The sequence below is a fragment of the Saccostrea cucullata genome, unplaced genomic scaffold (assembly GCF_032062105.1).
Source record: "Saccostrea cucullata isolate Sc308-1 unplaced genomic scaffold, CSIRO_AGI_Scuc_v1 ctg2305, whole genome shotgun sequence".
Lineage (NCBI taxonomy): Eukaryota > Metazoa > Mollusca > Bivalvia > Ostreida > Ostreidae > Saccostrea > Saccostrea cuccullata.
In genome coordinates this window covers 227,045-247,860 of record NW_026929684.1, presented here as the reverse complement: position 1 = coordinate 247,860, position 20,816 = coordinate 227,045, and the positions used below count along the sequence as shown (strand labels likewise).

The 20,816-nt window shown below is 32.4% G+C and overlaps 1 protein-coding gene across 1 annotated transcript in view; it reads right to left on the bottom strand.

Moving 5' to 3' along the window:
* Positions 1-396: 396 nt before the first annotated feature.
* The window catches only part of LOC134281809 (uncharacterized), a 72,710-nt gene continuing 52,290 nt past the window's right edge, over positions 397-20,816 (bottom strand). The window contains exons 6-8 of the mRNA XM_062764242.1: positions 5,057-5,177; positions 2,884-2,971; positions 397-750 (exon numbers count right to left, since the gene is read on the bottom strand). Of these exons, the coding sequence (XP_062620226.1) occupies positions 397-750; positions 2,884-2,971; positions 5,057-5,177 (563 nt within the window). The remainder of the gene's footprint in view (positions 751-2,883; positions 2,972-5,056; positions 5,178-20,816) is intronic.

Here is a 20,816-nt window from a genome sequence, read left to right as displayed (position 1 = left end):
AATAAAATATGTCTAGTATTCCTAGTAGAACAAGTTGGCTGAGAAAATCGAGTCGACATATGCAAGGAAAAAAACCCAGCAGCAACAACAACAAAACAAAACAAACAAACAAACAAACGGTATAACAATTTATATGTACTTATAAATTTTCAGTCTTAAGCACTGCTTTATTTCTCTCTCACATGATGCCTTTAAAAATTCTTTTTAATAATTTTCTATTAAAAATTAGCATTAAGAAAATTATATCCATCACTTTATAAACCTTATAACCAAGAAACCACTGTGCATTATATTTACATAATAATATTTCATTGTGACAAATATATGGACTCCATGAAGAATATTCTTGAAAAATTATGCGATATCATAAAAAAGTTTAATAAATTGAAAATAAGCCTACGTTATTTTGTAAGATTTTTTTTCAAGAGTAAAATATGTACTCGAGCACTCGGGGGATATTTCGTTACAGCTCAATCCTCCAGGGTTAACCTGCAAAGTTTGTTCCTTTTGATGTGTATTGTCTTTAAATTCATCAACACCTTTAGCATTTTCATCAGATAAGGCATTTTCTGGTTTTTCTCCATGACATGATAAAACCCGCATAGTTGAATAATGTCTTTGTTCTCTTTCTGGTTTGGACTCATTATTTTCTCGTAAATGGTTATAAACATCTTCATCATGGACATCTTCATACACAGAAACTGTCTCCAATTCCTGCTGAGATGTTCGAATGTGCTCACCGGAAAGGTCCTTAAATTAAAAAGAAGTTTATTAAAAATAAAAGACGGTGAATACAACCTTGTAACACTTTTATATATACTGAGTTAAAAAGAATTGACATGATAGTGACAAAGAACCGACTCTGTATGGATGGCTAACTTAATTCCGACATATTTATTAATAGTCAGTTTCTAACATAATAAACCACGAATGATGAGATATACATGTAATAACAGGTTAAAGCTTTGACAACAATGCATATTTAAGGAATGACTGTCTTATTTTTCGATTTTATGATGTGATCAATCGAGTGGCTTGCGTGATGATTTGCATAAATGCCGAATGCGTTTATGCATAAAATTATCACGCAAGCCAATCGATTGATCATCGTCATGAAAATGAAAAATTTGAGGGTTATTCCTTCTTTTTACATGCTTTTGATTCCGCCAATCCACGTGCTCCAAGCCCTGCTTCTGTCTAGCTATATGTCCCGCCCTGCACTTTTTTTAACCGCGCCGATTGACATAGATGGGGAAATAAATAGAGGATATTCAATGTTTTGTAGTTGAATATGGAATTTATTTCACGAGTGGGACAGGATTTTTGATATTTTCACGAGTGCGAAGCACGAGTGAAAATATGAAAAAATCCTGTCTCACGAGTGAAATAAATTCCATATTCAACTACAAAACATTGAATTTTCTGTTTATTACATTCTTAAAAAACAATTCTTTGATTTTTTCCTTTGCCACTGTCTTTTTGTAATACAGTCATAGGCTTGTGACGTCATAGTTGAGCGGTTGAGACGTCATAGCTATGTGAGGTGAAAACACTGTAAACATGGATTTAGCAACATATTTTGGGTAATTTTGACAGTTTTATTCGTTGTCAGAATGGTTTATTTATTTCCTTCTATCAAATATTAGGTCAAGGAAGAATTGTTTACAGCAATCTTCGTTACTGGAATGGAAATCGAGAGTTTTCCCGCACTTCTGATATTCGTCACACTGTGACAGGATATCATTTTGATATCCTTTCACACTGTGACAGGATATCATTTTTATTCAATGAATAAATTCCAGTATTTCACGGGTAAAAATGTAATAAAGTGCATTAACTATTTGTAAATTCGTCTCGGACATGACATTGGAAATGTACATATTGTGAGATGAACGCAAACATCAATATGCGGCAGTAAATGAGCGTTAAATTGTGTACATTTATTTGTTTTAAAATTTATTTTAAAAATAATTAAAAATAATGTTTTATTATGACGATGCAAAATGTTTTTCTTAGCCATAAAATTTTCAGCAAAAAAAGTGACCAAAGTGGTCAAACTACTTGACATTTATATTTTGCAAATTGCCATAGGAAATTTTTAATACATGTATTGATGTCGATAGAGGTCTTTGGCGAGCGCTAGACAGAAAACCAAAAATGTGATATTAATATCGACACTATTCGAGTTCTCCATTATAGTTTCAGGAACTACACTGTACCACATGGTGGGAACAGAACAATTATTAACCTTTAAAATCTGCATTTATTATACAGCGCTAAGGTAGAATATCTGGAAATGTTTCATTTATAAAGCACATGTTGTTCAGAGGAGTTATAATGAAAATAAAGTAAAGGTTACTCTCGGTATTGCAAGAGAAACTTTCATATTTAACAATATCTGATAAAAACGGATATTAATTGAGTTTTTTCGTCATGAATTTTATACATAGTATATACAGTATACATGTACAGGTACTATTCATTACCGTTACACCGACGTTAAACAATGGTACAAAAACATCTTGCAATGAAATACAGAAGACCAACATTGTTAAAGTTAAAATGTGCATCAGGAAAAAGAAAAAAAAAAAAAGCTTGAGTCAGATAGAGTGAAACACATCTAAACACATTGATTTGTTTATCTAGACTGCTTATTTAAAAATAGCATTGGTTTGTAACTGAAGGCAGTCTAGAAAAACAGATGTGTTTTCGCTCCATCTGACACAAAGTATCTAACTACTTTATAATTTAAAAATTGGTGCCATGACCAGGATAACAGTTACTATGTAAAATGGATCTATCCAAATTGAGAACAGTCTAAATAAACATGTCAACGTGTTTATCTAGCTATATAGACTGCCTTCAATTTGGATTCATCCTTACCTTGACTAAAGCTTCAGGGACTCCACTGTTGTTACAATTTTTTCTCTCGTCTTCTGTCAGTGATTGAAATATCAGACTCCATCTTCTACTATAATCAATAAATTTAATCATTTTGTTTAAGATAACAATATACCGACAGTTTATGAAAATTATTCTTATGTGGTTTTAATCATTATTTAAGAAATAAATAATAAGTTTATAAACTTCAATGGGAATTGAAGTGGGTTGGTCACGTGATCAAATCCTGTGAAGGCCGAAGACCTTCTCAGAAGATTTGATCACGTACCGACCCACTTCAATTCCCACTGAAGTTTATAAACTTGTTATTTATTACTAATATATACATTTGAGGTGGACAATTAAACATTAAATTAGATATATTCGGATATAGATATTGCACTAACCGGTCGCCGTAGATTTCCGTCAAAAGTACGCAAGGTGTAAATCGGCTTGAAAGGCGGTTACGCTTTGAATTCGTCAGGCTAAGAATTCTATTTCCAGGGGCATCCAGCAATTTTTGAAAGGGGGGGGGGTTCCAGGGTTGTTCCCCTCTTACCCCCCCCCCCCCCCCCAAATACATACTCTCAAGCAAAGATTCACAGACTTGTATGGAAATATCTAAGGTTGTGCTAAATACTATCTTTGTTTTATGGCTTTTTTTTTTTTTTTTATAAAATGCGTACCTCCAGTACGAACAAAACAACAAATACAAAATAAACAAAACAACCCCCCCCCAAAAAAAAACGGATTTGTTATGTATCATTTCCGAAGAGTATAAAGAATTTTAAGAATTTGAAAAACTTTTTTTGGGATGGGATGCAGGTGGGCTTTAAAACAGAGTTACATGTTAGTTCCTTCAGTAGATCTAGATATGATAAAAAACGGTACAAGTATAGCCAACACATCCAAAGATCGCGTGAATCCAATTTTATATTAAACTTCGCATGCTACATACAAGATCTAGATATATAAAAATAAGTAGAATATTTTCTACCATTCTCTCATAAAAAAGTATAAGAGGAAACTTAATGTGTGAGAATCTCTGTATTCAATAAATAAGTGGGACGTACAAATACAAATGTATATAATCTCGGAAAATGTTTTATACCCTCTCACTCTCCAAAAAATAAAGGGGGAGGGGGGTTCCAACCCCCGGACCCCCCCCCCCCCTCTGGATCCGCCAATGATTTCGAAGGGAATATTTTGTTAAAGGCTACTTGTGATCAGTAGTAGTGAACAAATTTCTGTCTGGGAATATTTTTATTTGTGAAAATTGATAATTAATGCTGAAAAGACACAAGAAACACGTCCAAGGATTGATGATAAAAAGTTTGAGGAATTTCGGTCGCCAGAAACGAGTGAAAGGGATAGATGGATCCGATGGATTGAGACACTTGTCCGAGACAGTTAATTTGCTATCAGGTATTAAATTTGATCAAAAACATTTAATCTACGATTTCAGTAACTAAAGGCATATTTATTATGTAAACACGGAGACACTGGCGACAGCTTACATTGAAGTACGACAGCGCCGATCGAGGTGTTTCTCAGCTGTTCGTGGCGCGATTGCATTATGCTTTGATTTCCAATAGATATACACATTTCTCGTGATTAGAATTTAATGGAAAAATATAGTTTTAGCCTATACTATGAAGATTTAATAACTTAAGATCTACCAAAAAATAAGGATAAAAGTTAGAGACTGTGCAGCTGACAAAAGTGACGTACAACTTGTAAACAAAGGCTAGTTTCTATCGATATATTCTCTATGTACACAGGTTAAATGAAATCGATCGCCAAAAAATGCATGAAGTACTTGTTTACATTGTAAATAAAACAATAAATATTATTTCACTTGCTTATTTCGTTCATTTTTATACATGCAAACTATTTGAAAAGCAAGTCATTTCATATTTATAAGTAACGGTAGATATTATTGCGCCGTGTGATTCGGCCATATATTGACCTCTGACCTCTGACAAACTTCATACAGAATTGAAGATATTTTCTCTCTGTATATTTATATAATGGAAAGATACCACAAATGTATATATTTAAAAATTAAGGATTTTTCCAAAATAGATAATTTTTCAGAAAAAAATAGTATTGTTATAAATTCTATTTTCTTGAATTAGTACACTGAACATGCAATATTATAATTTCGATAATTTACCAATTATTTTTATCTTTCAAACACATTGTTACGATAGAACCGACAATAAGTCCACCGAAGATTGCAACACATATAATTAGAGGGCTAGTATTGACATCACATGCAGACCATTGAACTGTTCCTGAAAAAATGGAAGATTTCATTTCTTGGTTCTTCAGTTTGTGACAAAGTAAAAAAAAAAACATGTCATTTATACAGAACTTTAAGCCTTAAAAATTTGTCATAACCTTTTTGTTCGTTGGAATGATTTCCATAGATACATTTGCTTGTAATGCAGCTTTGAAGAGACTCTGAAGTTATAGATAATGCAGATAAACAATTAAATTTCAATATTACAAATTTGTTCAATGAAAAACACATTTTTCACAAGTTTCTCAATTCATGATACACTCACTTTGTGTATGAAGATTAATGGTACACTGTAGAACGATATTTGTTCGATTGTATCCACATTCAGTATTCTTCTTATCTTCTAACCGTACAATATCTTCGGCACCATATCTTAGAATTATTTTAACATAACCATCTGCTTTTTCTGACTTTTCTTTTGAACAAATTTCAGAACAGTTTTTCCCTAGGTTTCTCAGGAAAAGGTCAACTGAAAAAAGAAAAATAAAGTGTTTTTCACGTATGTGTTCTTGCTTTAGAAAGGCTTTCATTACTAAGGGTCATCTACCTAAAGTTATACATCGCTAAAGCTTAAATTCTATCCTTCTTTAAGGAAAAAGAAAACTTACTTGAAGAGTTGGACACGCAACCTGTTTTATTTGCTATTTCTCTGTAAAAATGTGTGGCCCCCTGGATACAATTTCTGAAATCCAAAATATATATGTACAGTAGTTATAAATGTGTTTTATATTATTCGATTAGTAACATATAATACTATATTCAGAGTCTACCACTAGATGTTTCAGTTTTAATTTAAAAATGTTACTTATATAAAGAGCAAAATCTACGCAATTAGATATTCTTTGGCATATTCATACTTATTAGGGAATTAAAGCTTTGAAATATTAAAAGTGGAAATAATAAATAAGACCCCCCCCAAAAAAAAAAAGAATAATGTTTTTAAAAAATACAGCTTAACGTTTTGAAAAAATAAACAATTTTTCTAAAGTACATATTTTATATACATGTTGCAGATTAACATTGCCAATCACTTAAATCATTTTTTTATGTTCCTTAGTTCTCCTGCCAAACGAATGATCTTGTTTTTGTTAAAAGCATCTATTTAATCCCTATTCCCTATTTCTGCATATACATGTAGTCAAAAGGAAAAAAAGTTACGAAAGATAATACGAGTAAGCACGAAATATGTGGATAACGAAGAGTATTCATGCTCAAAAGTCCATCAAATACTACAAAATAGGAGCGGAACTCCAACTCATCAGAGGTGGAATCAAATGTCATGGCAGAGTGAGCATCACTGCCGACCGGTCACATCCACCATGTGCTCCATATCATGACCAGGAAATAACGGAAAAAAATTCAACCGTTTGGAATCTCAGTGTGTAAATTGTGGCCTAACAATCAGTATGAAAAAAGTCAGTCAGCATTTTATAACTTGTATTTGGTGTCAAGGTCATTGCATCGACCATAGATTTTACGAAATTATGACCAAAAACGAGACTGCTGTTATTCTTGTTTCATCAAATTGTTTGTCAACACCTTGCATGCTCTTCCATATCAAACAACTGAGAGATATGAACTCCGTATACAGGTGACAAAGGTATATTGCTGCAATAGTAAGGAAAGATGACGATTGAAAAGTTAATGTCATCACGCTTATCATAAATATTGCTAGATAACTATTAATGTCTTTTTCCAGTAAAAGATCGACACATAAAACAGATGTGTCAGACTCTGTGATATCTTTTATTTCAAGCTCACCGGGATATTTCGTGTCGACATAAGAATGGAAATTAATAATTAAATTTACATCGTCGATATATCTAAATCTAGAGTTGAAGGATACTTTACATGTAAAAGATTTCGAACAAATTTTGCTTAATATTAATACAAAAATAGGTCTGCTAATAACGGGGCGGAATTGGTACCCTAGGGAAATTCCTAAAGATTGTTGGGAGACCTGGTCTCCAAAAAAACCACACAAATATTGTCAAACAGAAACTTAGGAATCTTTCTAATATCAACTTCAGAGTACAATTTATGTGTATGCAATGTATTATGCGTAAAATCAAAATGTTTTAATAAAGAAATTTCGCAACTGACCAATGACAAGGTATGTAAATTTACGAATTTCATTTTTATTGAAAAGCAGCTGTAAATGATAGAAAGTATGAACTATACTTAATCATGCAGAATAGTTGTAATTAAAATTGACCAGTCGAAAGTTTTTATGATGTTGATTTTGTTTAAAAATTTGTGTTTGTTCCACAAGTTGGAATTATTTAGCATCCACATTTGATTTACACCACTTCTCGAATATATTGTTGAACAGTAGTGTTAAAGTTTTCCCTTCCCTAATTGCAAATACCAATGACATTTATTGAAAAATTCTTCAAAAAAGGATTATGTCGCGGGTGGAACGTGGTATGTATAAACCAAGACCCCGTGTCGCAGTAGGTGCTGGCTCGAAAAAGATCCCTCACTGCTCCAAGGCCCTGAGTGCCGAGCATAGGACAAAATTTGTAGCCCTCCACCGGCAAGTGGTGGCGTCTCCGTATGAGTGAAAAATGCTCGAGACGGACGTTAAACAACATACAATCAATCAATCAATAAAAAAGGATTTATTTGATTTTTCATCGGTCCAAATTGTTTTTTTTTTTTCATTCCGAAAAGAAAAAATTCCGTCGGAGACGAGGCAATTCTCTTAAGGGGATGAAGGACCTTTAGCTGAAAAAATACCTGTCATTCAATTTTTTTTTCATATTTTGTATATCTCTTATTCAGTATGTCCCACATACCATAAAGCAGATATATCAATAGGTTTGTAGATTTATTTCTGAGATATTGGGTGACAAATACTATGCCCCACAGTGTCTGAGTGAAGTTTTGATTCTCCGTATTTCTAAGCCCATTACTAGGTCCATAATGGAATTTTTTCAGCATAGATAAAAAATATGTCAGCGAACATGTGTCTTTTAAAATATTTCAGAGTATGAATAGGGTTAAAAATTTGAAAAAGCAAGATTCCTTTGTCACACCAGATCTGGAGACGGAAAATAACGTTCTTTTTAAGACAACTTAAACGACAAAAAAATTAATTTACAAAAAATCCTATCATTCAATATTTGAAAAATTTCGTCGAAATGCAAGTTCGTCATGTTATTGATTAACTGCAAAAATATCGATTGGTGAAGCTGAGCTCAATATTGCACAGGGCATAGTTAAACAAGACATGAGCATGAGAAAAACGTGTCATGTTTACATTTCTCGAGTACGGGAAAAGCCTACTATGACGTCACACATTTGCGAAATAAGCTAAGTAAGACAAAACTACAATATATTTCCGTCAATAACCAAGTAAAAATATTTTTTGTGTTCTGTAATTCATAAAATATCCCACAATTTACTGATCATGACCCGTTTTTATGATATTATACTACCCGTGTTATACCTTGTATATAATTTTACTGTACTAAGATCCACTATGACATCAGCGACTCGTTGGAAGCGCAGTGTAGGGAAACAGAAGAGTGGATCAATCTATTCCGTGATTTGAAAATATTTGCAAGAAAGTTTGAATGTTTTTAGATATTTTTATACAAGATGGTGAACTCAAACAAACAGTATTTTTTTTTCAAATACAGTGGTTTCAATCTGGTTTTGTACATATTTTATAAGAGATTATGACGTAATTAAACTGAGTCACGTGACCATACATCCTTCGTCCCCTTAATAAAAAACGAAAGAAAAATATTTTGAATTAATACTTACATATCTGCGTTGCAGCAGTCAAGATGATTAGACATTACAAATGCAGCTGCTACAATCTTCAGGACAACTATGAAAGGTGTTTATATTTAAACAACAAAACCACTATTTCAATGAAATTCGTGTTCTCCTTAATTTACATTTTTCAATTTCTAAATGTAGCAGATATATACGAGATGGCATGGTTAACTTTTTCCAATGTTTTAAAGAAAGCAAAATTATTCTTTACCCGATTTCATCTCGGCTAGCTCAGTTTTTCCTCTTAAATCTTAATCAAGACTTGTATAAGGAAACATTTGCGGATGCATGAGATCATCCTGATTAGTTGTTTTATTTAAAAATATATTATATAATATTTATTTTCCAAAAATGAGAAAACACTTATGTCTCAAATAAAAGACCGAAATCCTTTCCGATAAATAATACATAGTAAATTCTATAACCACTTCATGATGTTTGTTTGAGTTATGTTGGCATTCCATAATGTTGTTTTCTTAGACTGATTTCTAAATATTTTAATTGCTGCTTCAAATCATATAGAAAAAAGTATTATGAGCGAGCAACTTCCAAATCAAGACAGATCCCCGAAAAATACGATGATGATTCAACGGAACTCATCATATCTCATTTAAAGTCAATGCTTTACAATTTTATGGTTTGCAGGGATGGTAGGGAATGCTTACTCCTCCATGGCAGCGGATCCCGTATCTGATATTCCCTGTTTGATTGACTCTCAATTAGTATTGTCCAATAGGAATTTTCAGCATGAACACTTAGTCTAGCTATATGTTATTTTCGCATTTCATTCTTTTCAATGTGAAATAGTATTTACTCTGAAACTTTCCTTGTAACAATTTAGCAAATAGCACAATGACAGAGAGTAGTGATTGAAATTCTGGTATAAATTGTTGAATAAAGTTATTGTGGGAAAAAAATCTTAACCCATTTAACAAAATATCGACCATTGGTTATTTTAGATGTTATTTAAACGACTATTGTATTTAAAGAAGGAATTTATAAACTACTGTTGAAACCTGGGTTGAGACAATTTATTTTAAAGGGGCTTGGACAGTTTCAGCTAAAATTTTAAAATTCATTTTTCCATTTTTACAAATATTTAACTAGGGTCTTTATAATGACCATCAAAAATTTGAACATCAGTTGTCGAGATACAAGACAGATTTAGAGCTCTAAACCTTTGTTATGTAAACAATGTCCGTGTCACGTTTTTGTTTACATAGGGTAGTATACTACTATATCTTTGTTTAAAGTAGATAATTTCAATAAAGAAGTTAATTTTAAATACGATTCGACAGTTTCTATTGAATTGCTAAATTTCATTTTGTTATAAATATGATATTTTCTATATGTTAGCAAAAACAAGGCACGAGCCTTGTTTACATTATGGAGAACTTTAAGTTCTGTATCTCGTTTGTTAATCAACAAATGATGTTTAAATTTTTGCTAATCATTAGATGCGGAGTTAGGTAGGAATTGTAAACATTAAAGCTGGTTAAAAAATTCAGTTGAAACTGTGTCCATGTCCCTTTAACATACATGACGGACGGGTGTGACCGGTCAGCAGGGGATGCTCACTCCTCCATGGCACCTGGTCCCACCTCTGATGTTTCGGAGGTCTATGTTTGCTCTACTCTTATTTTGTATTGTTTTATGGACTTTGATATTGAATACTGTTCCTTATCTCAATATTCTTCTCTTTATTAACCGTGAATCAATTGTTGTTCCAACGTAGGTAATACCAGTATAACTTTGATATCTATTAAATTCATTTCTTATAATCTAATTTTCCATCATTAATTTTAGAATATGAAAATTATTTCTACATCAAAATGCATTTAAATTGTACATTTTTTAAATGAAACGACAAGCAGATTGATACATGTGCGTTAATGATGTTAGTTATTGTGACGTGGGCAACCCAGGTTATACAAAATAGTCTATTTTTTAAATCCAAACAAATGACACGTTAGACCCAAAATAAAATTTATATTCTATCATAAAAAGTTTTTTCCTCGTATTTTCTCTTTCCTCATTTTTGTATAAAATATGCTCTATAGAAAAAGACTATAGAACACGTTTGTTTATTCTGCCAATTTTCTAGACTCCAGAAATACAAAAGCTATAGTGACTTTAATTTAAATACAAGTGCTGCATTCACAATATGAGGAAGAATTACTCTATTTGGAAAGTATATATAGATTAGAAATTTGTCTCAAAAGTGATCAATCATAATAATTAATCTGTCTAACAATAAGGAAGTCTCTTTCCAGCTCTTAATTGCTTTGATGCACTTATAGTTGATATTAATTAGCATGAATGTTTATTGATATTTAAAAATTAACTAATAATATCCAATCAATGTTGTATTGTATTTGCAAAGAAAAGCGTAAATAAAAGTGTTTTAAGGAATCTGGATGTATGAAAGGGTAGGAAGAATATTTATGTATCACAAACACGTATGCATTGTATATTATTGTAAGTATTGATATTATTTTTTATTGTATTGTAGGAAAACAAAACACCCAAAGTAATTGAAAATTATATCACGAGAATGAATAGTCTATTTAAACCCACCCATTAGTCAAACAAACAGTGCTACTGATAACAGAAAAAAAAGAAACTTTTAGTAGTTATCATGCACGGAGTATACATCAACAGTCCAGAAGTTCTACAGTAACTGGCTTATACATGCGTCTCCGATTTCCGTTTCTCTATTTATAAATTAAACACTTCAAAAAAAAAATTTAAACAAAAGCTTAATTGTCAATTCTTGTTTCAGCTTTATGACGATTTGAATTAATTCTCCTACTTACGAGGCCCAATTTATAATATGAAGATAAAGAATTTTTTCCACTACTTTCCTGTGTAACAATGCAAACCTCATTTCTCAAAAAACGTTCTTCGCTGAGCAACATTATCACATGGGTAATAACTGTTTATAAGTATGGAAAAGGTGAATATAACAAACAGTTATCGAACTAAGAAAAATATAAAAACAATGAAAAAAATATATATACAGGTTATAAAGACTTACCTTTGGAAATTCCAGAGATTGGATCAAGTGTCATTAAGGAGTAAGCAACCCCTATTCATCAGCCACACACGCCGTGGGCTTTTTGTGTTGACTGGGTAGACAGAACATTCTGAAGTCGAATTCAGGATACTTAAGAAATAAATAACAAGTTTATAAACTTCAATGGGAATTGAAGTGGGTCGGTCACGTGATCAAATCCTGTGAAGGCCGAAGGCCTTCTCAGAAGATTTGATCACGTACCGACCCACTTCAATTCCCATTGAAGTTTATAAACTTGTTATTTATTACTTATATATACATTTGAGACAGACAATTAAATATTTTCGAATTTAAATTATTGCACTAACCGTCCGTCGTAGATTTTGAAAAATGACGCAAGGTGTAAATCGGCTTGCATGGCGGTTACGCTTCAAATTCATTAGGCTAAGGAATCTATTTCGAAGGAAATATTTTGTGAAAGGCTACTTGTGATCAGTAATAGTGAACAGATTGTTGTCTGGGAATAGTTTTATGTGAAAATTGATAATCGATGTTGAAAAGACACAAGAAACACGTCCGAAGTGTGATTATAAAAAGTTGGAGGAATTTCGGTCGCTGGAAAGGGATGGATGGATCCGATGGACTAAGACACTTGTCCGAGCCATTTAATTTGCAATTTGATCAAAAATATTCCACGGTTTCAGTAACTAAAGGCATACTTATCGTAAAACACTGATAAACACGGAGACACTGGCGACAGCTTTACATTGAACTACGAAAACGCCGAGGTGTTTGGCAGCTGTTCATGGCATGATTGCAAAGATATTTTCCAACAGATTTACACATTTATCGTGAGTAAAATTTAAAGATAAAATAAAAGTTTATCATGAAAATTTAACCAAAGGTCTATCCAAAAAATAAGGATGAACGTTAGAGACTGTGCAGCTGAAGAAAAATGTAAACAAACGCTAGGCTCCTAGTTTTCTCTATGTACACAGATTGAATCGATAGCCCAAAAACTGTATGAAATACTTGTTTACATTTAAAATAAAATAATTATCATTTTACTTGCTTATTTTATTCATTTTTATACACGAAAAGCAAATAGAGCAGGTCATTTTATAATTTATGTACCGGTAGATATTATTGCGCCGTGTGATTAGGTCACGTATTGACCTCTGACCTCTGACAAACTTCATACAGAATTGAAGATATTTTCTCTCTGTATGTTTATATAATGGAGAGATACCACAAATGTATATATAAACAAATAAAGACCCAACAATTGGTATTAAACATGTCAGCAATAATACAACCCAATGATAGGTATCTTTGATCACAAGGTCATTATCACGTCCAATGAATTTTTGAAATACTGACTAAAAACACGGTCTTTGAAAAACCTTTAAAACCAATGCAGTAACATGCCTCAGCTTAGAATTGATCGAACTCGGAGCATGATTCAAAAAAGTTGGGAGATATAAACACCATATGAAAAATCTAGTGGGATATAACTACACAAATAATTACACCACCTTATTGTCACACAAACTTGGTAATCATTATACAACAATAGCTGGGATAATCCTGTAAGCGCTATATATCACATCTAAAATGAAACTTTTCATCATTTGCATTTATCCCAGCTTTAATTTACATGATTGTTTGTAATTTTATTTCTAAATTCGTGGCCACAGTAAGTGTATTTTCTTTTTCTTATGCAGAATTCGAAGTTTCTGAATAAATTCCGCTACATAGGAATATAATCAAAGTACTCAGAAGTACAGAGAACCGGGCTCATTTACAGAGTAGAATGAATTTCTTACATGAATCACGTTTATATTCTAATGAAAAAATTATTTTAAAACTATCAATATAAATGATAAGACACTGGCAGTGAGTTTTTCAATCCTAATACCACGGTCCGATTTGTCAGAATCAGAATTAATCTGGTACCGCAGCTGAATGTAAACAAACAGGCCAGTCTGGTTCCCTCTCCTGCTTTACCTGGTATGTGTAGAGAACTACGATAACACTGATTATCAAAAATCCTTACACTTATGAACTATGTTCTTTGACTTAGGACTGAAGTTTTCAGAGTCATTTATGGAACGCCATCACTGCCTTATAGCATAAAACTATGCATTCATTATGTCATTCTATCATAACGTGAAGTGAACATATCTTTACGTTATGTCAATTTTTTATGGGGTGATGTAAAAATATCTTTACATCATGTCAATGCTGCATTACATGAAGTAAACACATTCTTCCATTATGTCAGCACTTTATAACTTGAAGTCGGAAGTTCATTATGTGAAGTGAAAATATGTTTACAATGTGTTAAAACTTTATTACGTGAAATGAATGTTTCTTTATATTATTTCATTTCTTTAATATGTGAGGTCAAAATTGCATCACGTCAAGTAAATTGTGTTTTCTAATTAAACTTATCATTACATGAAGTCAAAAGTCCATTCCTTTTTGAGAGTGTATATGTCTATTATGTCAAAGCATTATTACGTGATATGGATTTATCTTTATATTACGGCGAGAGCATCATGATGTGAGGAGAACACATCTTACCTTTATGTCAGTGCTTTATTACGTGGTATAAAAAGTGTATAACATAATGTGAACATATCTTTATATTATATCAACACTTTATTACATTATGTCAAAACTCCATTCCGTGATGTGGATATATAATTACGTTATGTCAACTCTTATGTGATTTAAAAAATATCTTTATATTGTGTTAACTCTTTATCATGTTGATTCCAAAAGTTCATTACCTGATGTGAAAATACATTTACATTATCTGAAAGCTGTATATCTAGTATAATAATGAATGTTGACGACTGTATTTTAATGACTGGTAAGAGGGGGGGGGGGGGGGCGATTGAGTAGGACGAATAATTATAGACACATAATATCAGCCCCCCTCTTTTCCCAGACATAACCTTATTTTAGAAAATGTAATGTTCATTGAAAGTACAGCCCCCACCCCCACTTATTGTTGAAGTATAGTCCACTAGGGGTAATGTAGTATAACTGAAAAAAATATATGACTAATCAAAGTCGGACCCCCCTCTCCGAAATAGGATTTTCGGGCTTGGACAAATTTTTTTGGCTTGTCAAGTTTTTTCGGGTAAATAATTTTTTTTTCTGGCTGACATCCTCTTTCAAATAAATGCTATGTCACGGAATTAGTTACTGTAATTTTTTCAACCATTCCAAGACCAGAATTCTGTTATAAAAATCTACCAGTCCCTCATCTAAATCAGTTGAATATGCCTTAATAAGCATGCATGGGCACATATTTGTGGCGCATATGGGTATCTTGAAAAAAGAAGGGGGACGGTATAGAGTTGGTGACCAAAGGGGGAAAGCAGAAAAACTCTCTGGCAGGCTTTATAGTTTAATAGAAAAAAAATTTCAATATAATTCAGCTAAACTTAATGTGAAAGTAATGCAATGTCCTACAATGTAAAACTAATAAATTTATTAATTTTATGTATATTTTGGTGACTAAAGATGGTAGGGCGGGATTTCTGACCCCCCCCCTTCCCCAAGCCGCCAGTGCACGTGTGTTATTCGATCGATGTGTTTACACTTTAAAAAAAGAGAGTTAAAGACTGATAAAAAAAACTTATGACAGTGTTCTGAGTAAGATCAGAAGTTTAAGATTTTTATTAAAAAAAAAAGCAATTCAAAAGAAAAAAAATGCTGCACGACTCATATTTGATTTATTTAATTATCAGATAAAAGTAAACGCCATTGAATTTCGACGCGTGACTTTAATTCACAGTCGCAGTGTTAAGGCTTTGCACATTTCAAGGTTGTTAATCATTTTTCGCTTAAAGTTTTTATATCATTTAATCGCTGAGAATTTATTTTATGACAGTTTTCTCTCCCGCCATTTTTAGTGCTTTCGGAATGCGGAAAATACGTTATGCTCATATAAAGGCCGAGGATACCCGTGTTCGCATAACGTAATAGTGAATCGACATAATGTAGAAGAGTGCGCACAGTATGATATGAGCTTTCCACATCTGATATGAGATGAAATAGCCTAAGATACATGTATGCTGACAAGAGGCTTAGCATTTTTGACACACTGTAAAGACACAATGACATAATGTAATAACGATTTGTCAAAAAGTAAGGGCAAATTCACATCATGAAATTGATTCACGTCGTCATGTAGCATATTGAAGGCATAAAGTAGTAAAAGAATTGACCACATGTGACAATTTTTTCAGATCATGTAATGAAATTCTGACATCGTATTATACATTGTAGCGACTTCATATTGAGTTAAAGATAAATTCACATCATGTAATGAACTACTTAGACCAAATAGTAGAGAGTGCACATAATGTAATAATGAGTTGAAAATATATAAAAACATTTTTACACCACGTAAAATTGTTTTGACTTGATGTCATAAAGAGCTGATATAATGCAGTGGAAGATTGGCGCAATGTAATTAAAGTGCGAGTTAATGCCATAAAGACTAAACATAATGTAATTGAAAGTTGACATAACGCAATAGTACTGTGTGTAATTGTCATAAAGAGTTGACATAATGTAATGAAAGGTTGACACAATGCAATAGTAGTGTGGACTAATGTCATAAAGAGTTGACATAATATAATGGAAGGTTGACATAATGCAATAGCATTGTGGGTTAATGTCATAAAGAGTTGACATAATGTAATGGAAGGTTGACATAATGCAATAGCATTGTGGGTTAATGTCATAAAGAGTTGACATAATGTAATGGAAGGTTGACATAATGCAATAGCATTGTGGGTTAATGTCATAAAGAGTTGACATAATATAATGGAAGGTTGACATAATGCAATGGCATTGTGGGTTAATGTCATAAAGAGTTGACATAATGTAATGGAAGGTTGACATAATGCAATAGCATTGTGGGTTAATGTCATAAAGAGTTGACATAATGTAATGGAAGGTTGACATAATGCAATAGCATTGTGGGTTAATGTCATAAAGAGTTGACATAATGCAATGAAAGGTTGACATAATGCAATAGCATTGTGGGTTAATGTCATAAAGAGTTGACATAATGTAATGTAAGGTTGACACAATGCAATAGTAGTGTGAGTAAATGTCATAAAGTGTTGACATAATGTAATGGAAGGTTGACGCAATGCAACTGTTGTGTTCTGTTATAAGACAGTGACGGCGTTCCATAGTCATTACTACTAATTTTTATTTATAGATAAAATTTTGTTTTATTTTTGTTGCTTTATTTAGCATTTGTATTATCTCAAAAGCAGTTGAGAGTAAGAACTATATTTTTGCACGTGACTTTAAAATGGCGACTGTGGGGTTGACTTCCTGCCTTGAACAGGATGACATAAGGCGGAAATTGCTCTTTGAGCAATAAGCCCGGCTAAAAACACTCCTACCAGTAAAGTAGCACAATTAGTGCCCATTGAAATTCAAACAGTCTGTTGGAAGCCTTGGTCACCGAGGATAACATAAATGTTCATTAATGATAAAAATGATAAAATCTAGCATTCTTTTAATTTAAACTACTGATTACTTGTAAAGAATCATCTTTTTGTCAGAAATGGCCTAATCTCGACAATAGTATTGGTAAATAATGATATTCTTTTGCAAAATGAGCATGGTGACCATCAAAACCCAAGTCCTCTATCTTTTGAGCGTCGTTTATTTCATGTGGATAAAGTATGGATGCCTTCACTTTATCATATCTGATATGTTTAATTCTAAAGTAAACGATATTTAGGGATTTGATAATTATATTATTGTAAAGATATTCATTTTTTTTCTAACTGTAAGTTGGCGATCTTTCATATCAAATTGCTTAACAAAAGACACGTCTCTCTCCCAGTTTGCTTTCACTTGGCAACAGAACAAACATGATTTTAAAACATCTCCCTACCTTCACTTAAACAATCAATCCAATTAATGACACAACTTCTAGCAAGGTTTTTGTCTTCGTAAACCGTATACAAATTATTATAAACTTCTTCAAAGGAATTTTTAAGATATACATTTAACTTCGCAGCAATTTGTGTCTCGAATACGACTGAGTCAACCATTTTTTGTCAAGAGTGACCTACCTTATGACGTCATTTTTACATTGTGACGTCACAAACACTGGGAAAAACATTTCATTACATCTGCTATTTATAGAATATATGTATGACTTAATGTGTGCCAAATTTCATTCTAATCTGAATTGTGGTTTTGTAAATATAGAGATAGTTCGCAAACTTTTTGATCACCCTTCGTATTTATCCAATGTAAACCAAAACAAGACACTGGCCTTGTTAACATAACAAAGGTTAGAACCTCTAAATCTATCTTGTATCTCAACAACTAAAATTCAAAGAAGAAGGTATGGTTTTAGCTTTATTGCGCCCTAAAAATGAAATGACATTAAAAAGTTTTGAAACTGGCTGAAATATTAGTTAAATAAATGACTCTGATAAATCATGAAAGAATATGGCATGAAGGTTTACCATTCTGCAAATATAATGTCATTAATGTGAAGCATTTCTCTATTTTCAACAGAAAAAGCCTCAAAATGTCACATTTCAAGGGTGATTTTCCTTTAGAAAACAGTGTCCACAGCCGTCGCCCACGTTAATTTTTTTTATATTTTGTGCAAAATTCAATAACAAATAACATATCTCAAGATCTTTGTGGGCGATGCCTGTGGACAATGTTATCTGAAAGAAAATTCCATCGAAAATTGGTGTCTTCTGCAACTTTTTAAGAAAATTCGGGAAAATGCTCATGTTTATGACGTCATAATCAACATTTAAAAAAACATGTGAGAGAAATGACTTGTATGATTTTTCTGCATTGAATTTCAATTATTTAAAAAGCATTAGTTTTCAACTTTTACACCAGTTTCATTTTTTAGAAAATCACAGGGCAAAATTTGTATGGAAACCATACCTTCTTCTTTTTGATGATCTTTAAAAATACCTTAGTTAAGTATTTTTGAACATAAAAAAAATAGAAAAATAAATTCGTAAACAATTTAGTTGAAACTGTGTCCACGTCCTTTACATGTAATGATGTTTATTTCATTAGACGGAAGTGTTTTAGAAAGAGTTTCTACATCTAATATAAACTTGTGATTAATGTCCGCCTTGTTTTCTTCATTTTAAACATATTAAACAATTATATTTAATACTTTTGAAAGTTTGCATTAGTATTTTTCAGACAGCTTTTAGATCAATTATGCCAAGAACTGATTTTTTACGAGCTTTCTTATAATTATTTTTAGCTCACCTGAGCCGAAGGCTCAAGTGAGCTTTTCTGATCAAAATTTGTCCGTTGTCTGTCGTTGTTGTTGTCGTTGTCGTCGTGAACTTTTCACATTTTCATCTTCTTCTCAAGAACCACTGGGTCAATTTTCACCAAACTTGGCACAAAGCATCCTTGGGTGAAGGGGATTCAAGTTTGTTCAAATGAAGGGCCAAGCCCTTTTCCAAGGGGAGATAATTATGAATTACTGAAAAATTAATGGCATCTTTTAAAAATCTTCTTTTCAAGAACCACTGAGCCGGGAAAGATGAAATTCATGTGGAAGCATCCTCAGGTAGTGTAGATTCAAGTTTGTACAAATCATGACCCCGGGGATAGTGCGGGGCCACAATGGCTGATCAAAGTTTTACATAGGAACATATAGGAAAAATCTTCAAAAATCTTCTTCTCAAAAACCACTGGGCCATGAAAAATGAAACTCATGTAGAAGCAACTTCACATAATATAAATGCAAGTTTGTTCAAATCATTACCCCCGGGGATAGGGCGGGGCCACAATGGCTGATCAAAGTTTTACATAGAAATATATAGGAAAAAAAATCTTTAAAAATCTTTCTTCAAAACCATGGGGCCAGTAAAAATGAATAATCTGTGAAAGCATCCACAGGTAGTGTAGATTCTTGTTTGTTCAAATCGTGACCCCAGAGGATAGGGAGGGGCCACAATGGCTAATCAAACTTTTACATAGGAATACATAGGAAAAATCTTTTAAAAGTCTTTTCAAGATTAGCAAAGCTATGATTGTTGATATTAATATGGATACAACCACAGTTAGAGTTTATTCAAGTTTTTTTTTTATATAATTACCAGGAGGACAAGGTGGGGCAGTGATGAGCAATCAAATCCTTACATAGAAATATATATTAAGAAAAATCTTCAAAACTCTTCTTTTCAAGTATTGCGAAATTATACATGTATGCTTTATTGATATAGTGACATTCTCAAGTAATAAAAAATTCAAATCCCCCCTCCCCCAACAAGTAAACTTTTCAATACTAAGCTGAACTAGCCCATGTGCTCAGGTGAGCGATGTGGCCCATGGGCCTCTTGTACTATTTTACATTTTCTCCTTCTTCTCTGATTTTTTTTTGTTTGTAATTAACTTTACATACGATGTTTTCTAGTATCTGAGCCATACTCGTATGCATTTTTTATGATCTAATGATATAAAAATTTGGGTTTATTTCTAATCACCAGGATTTCCTTGCCCACATAAGGAAATTTCCCTGTATATAAAAAAAATTGAGAATTTATACTATTATGTAATATAGAATTTAAACTGTTTTTTTTTTCTTTTTTTTCTTCATAATCTCTACTTCATCAAATCTTAAGCTGCACATATGGGGCAAAGATATTGATTGTAATAAATGTTTATACTAGTTTACGTACTAGGTGTTTATAGTACATGTAATATACACATCATATGCATTTAATACAAGCATTATACTGATTTGTAAAAACCCAAGGTCTGTTTCAGTTAGTCACTATT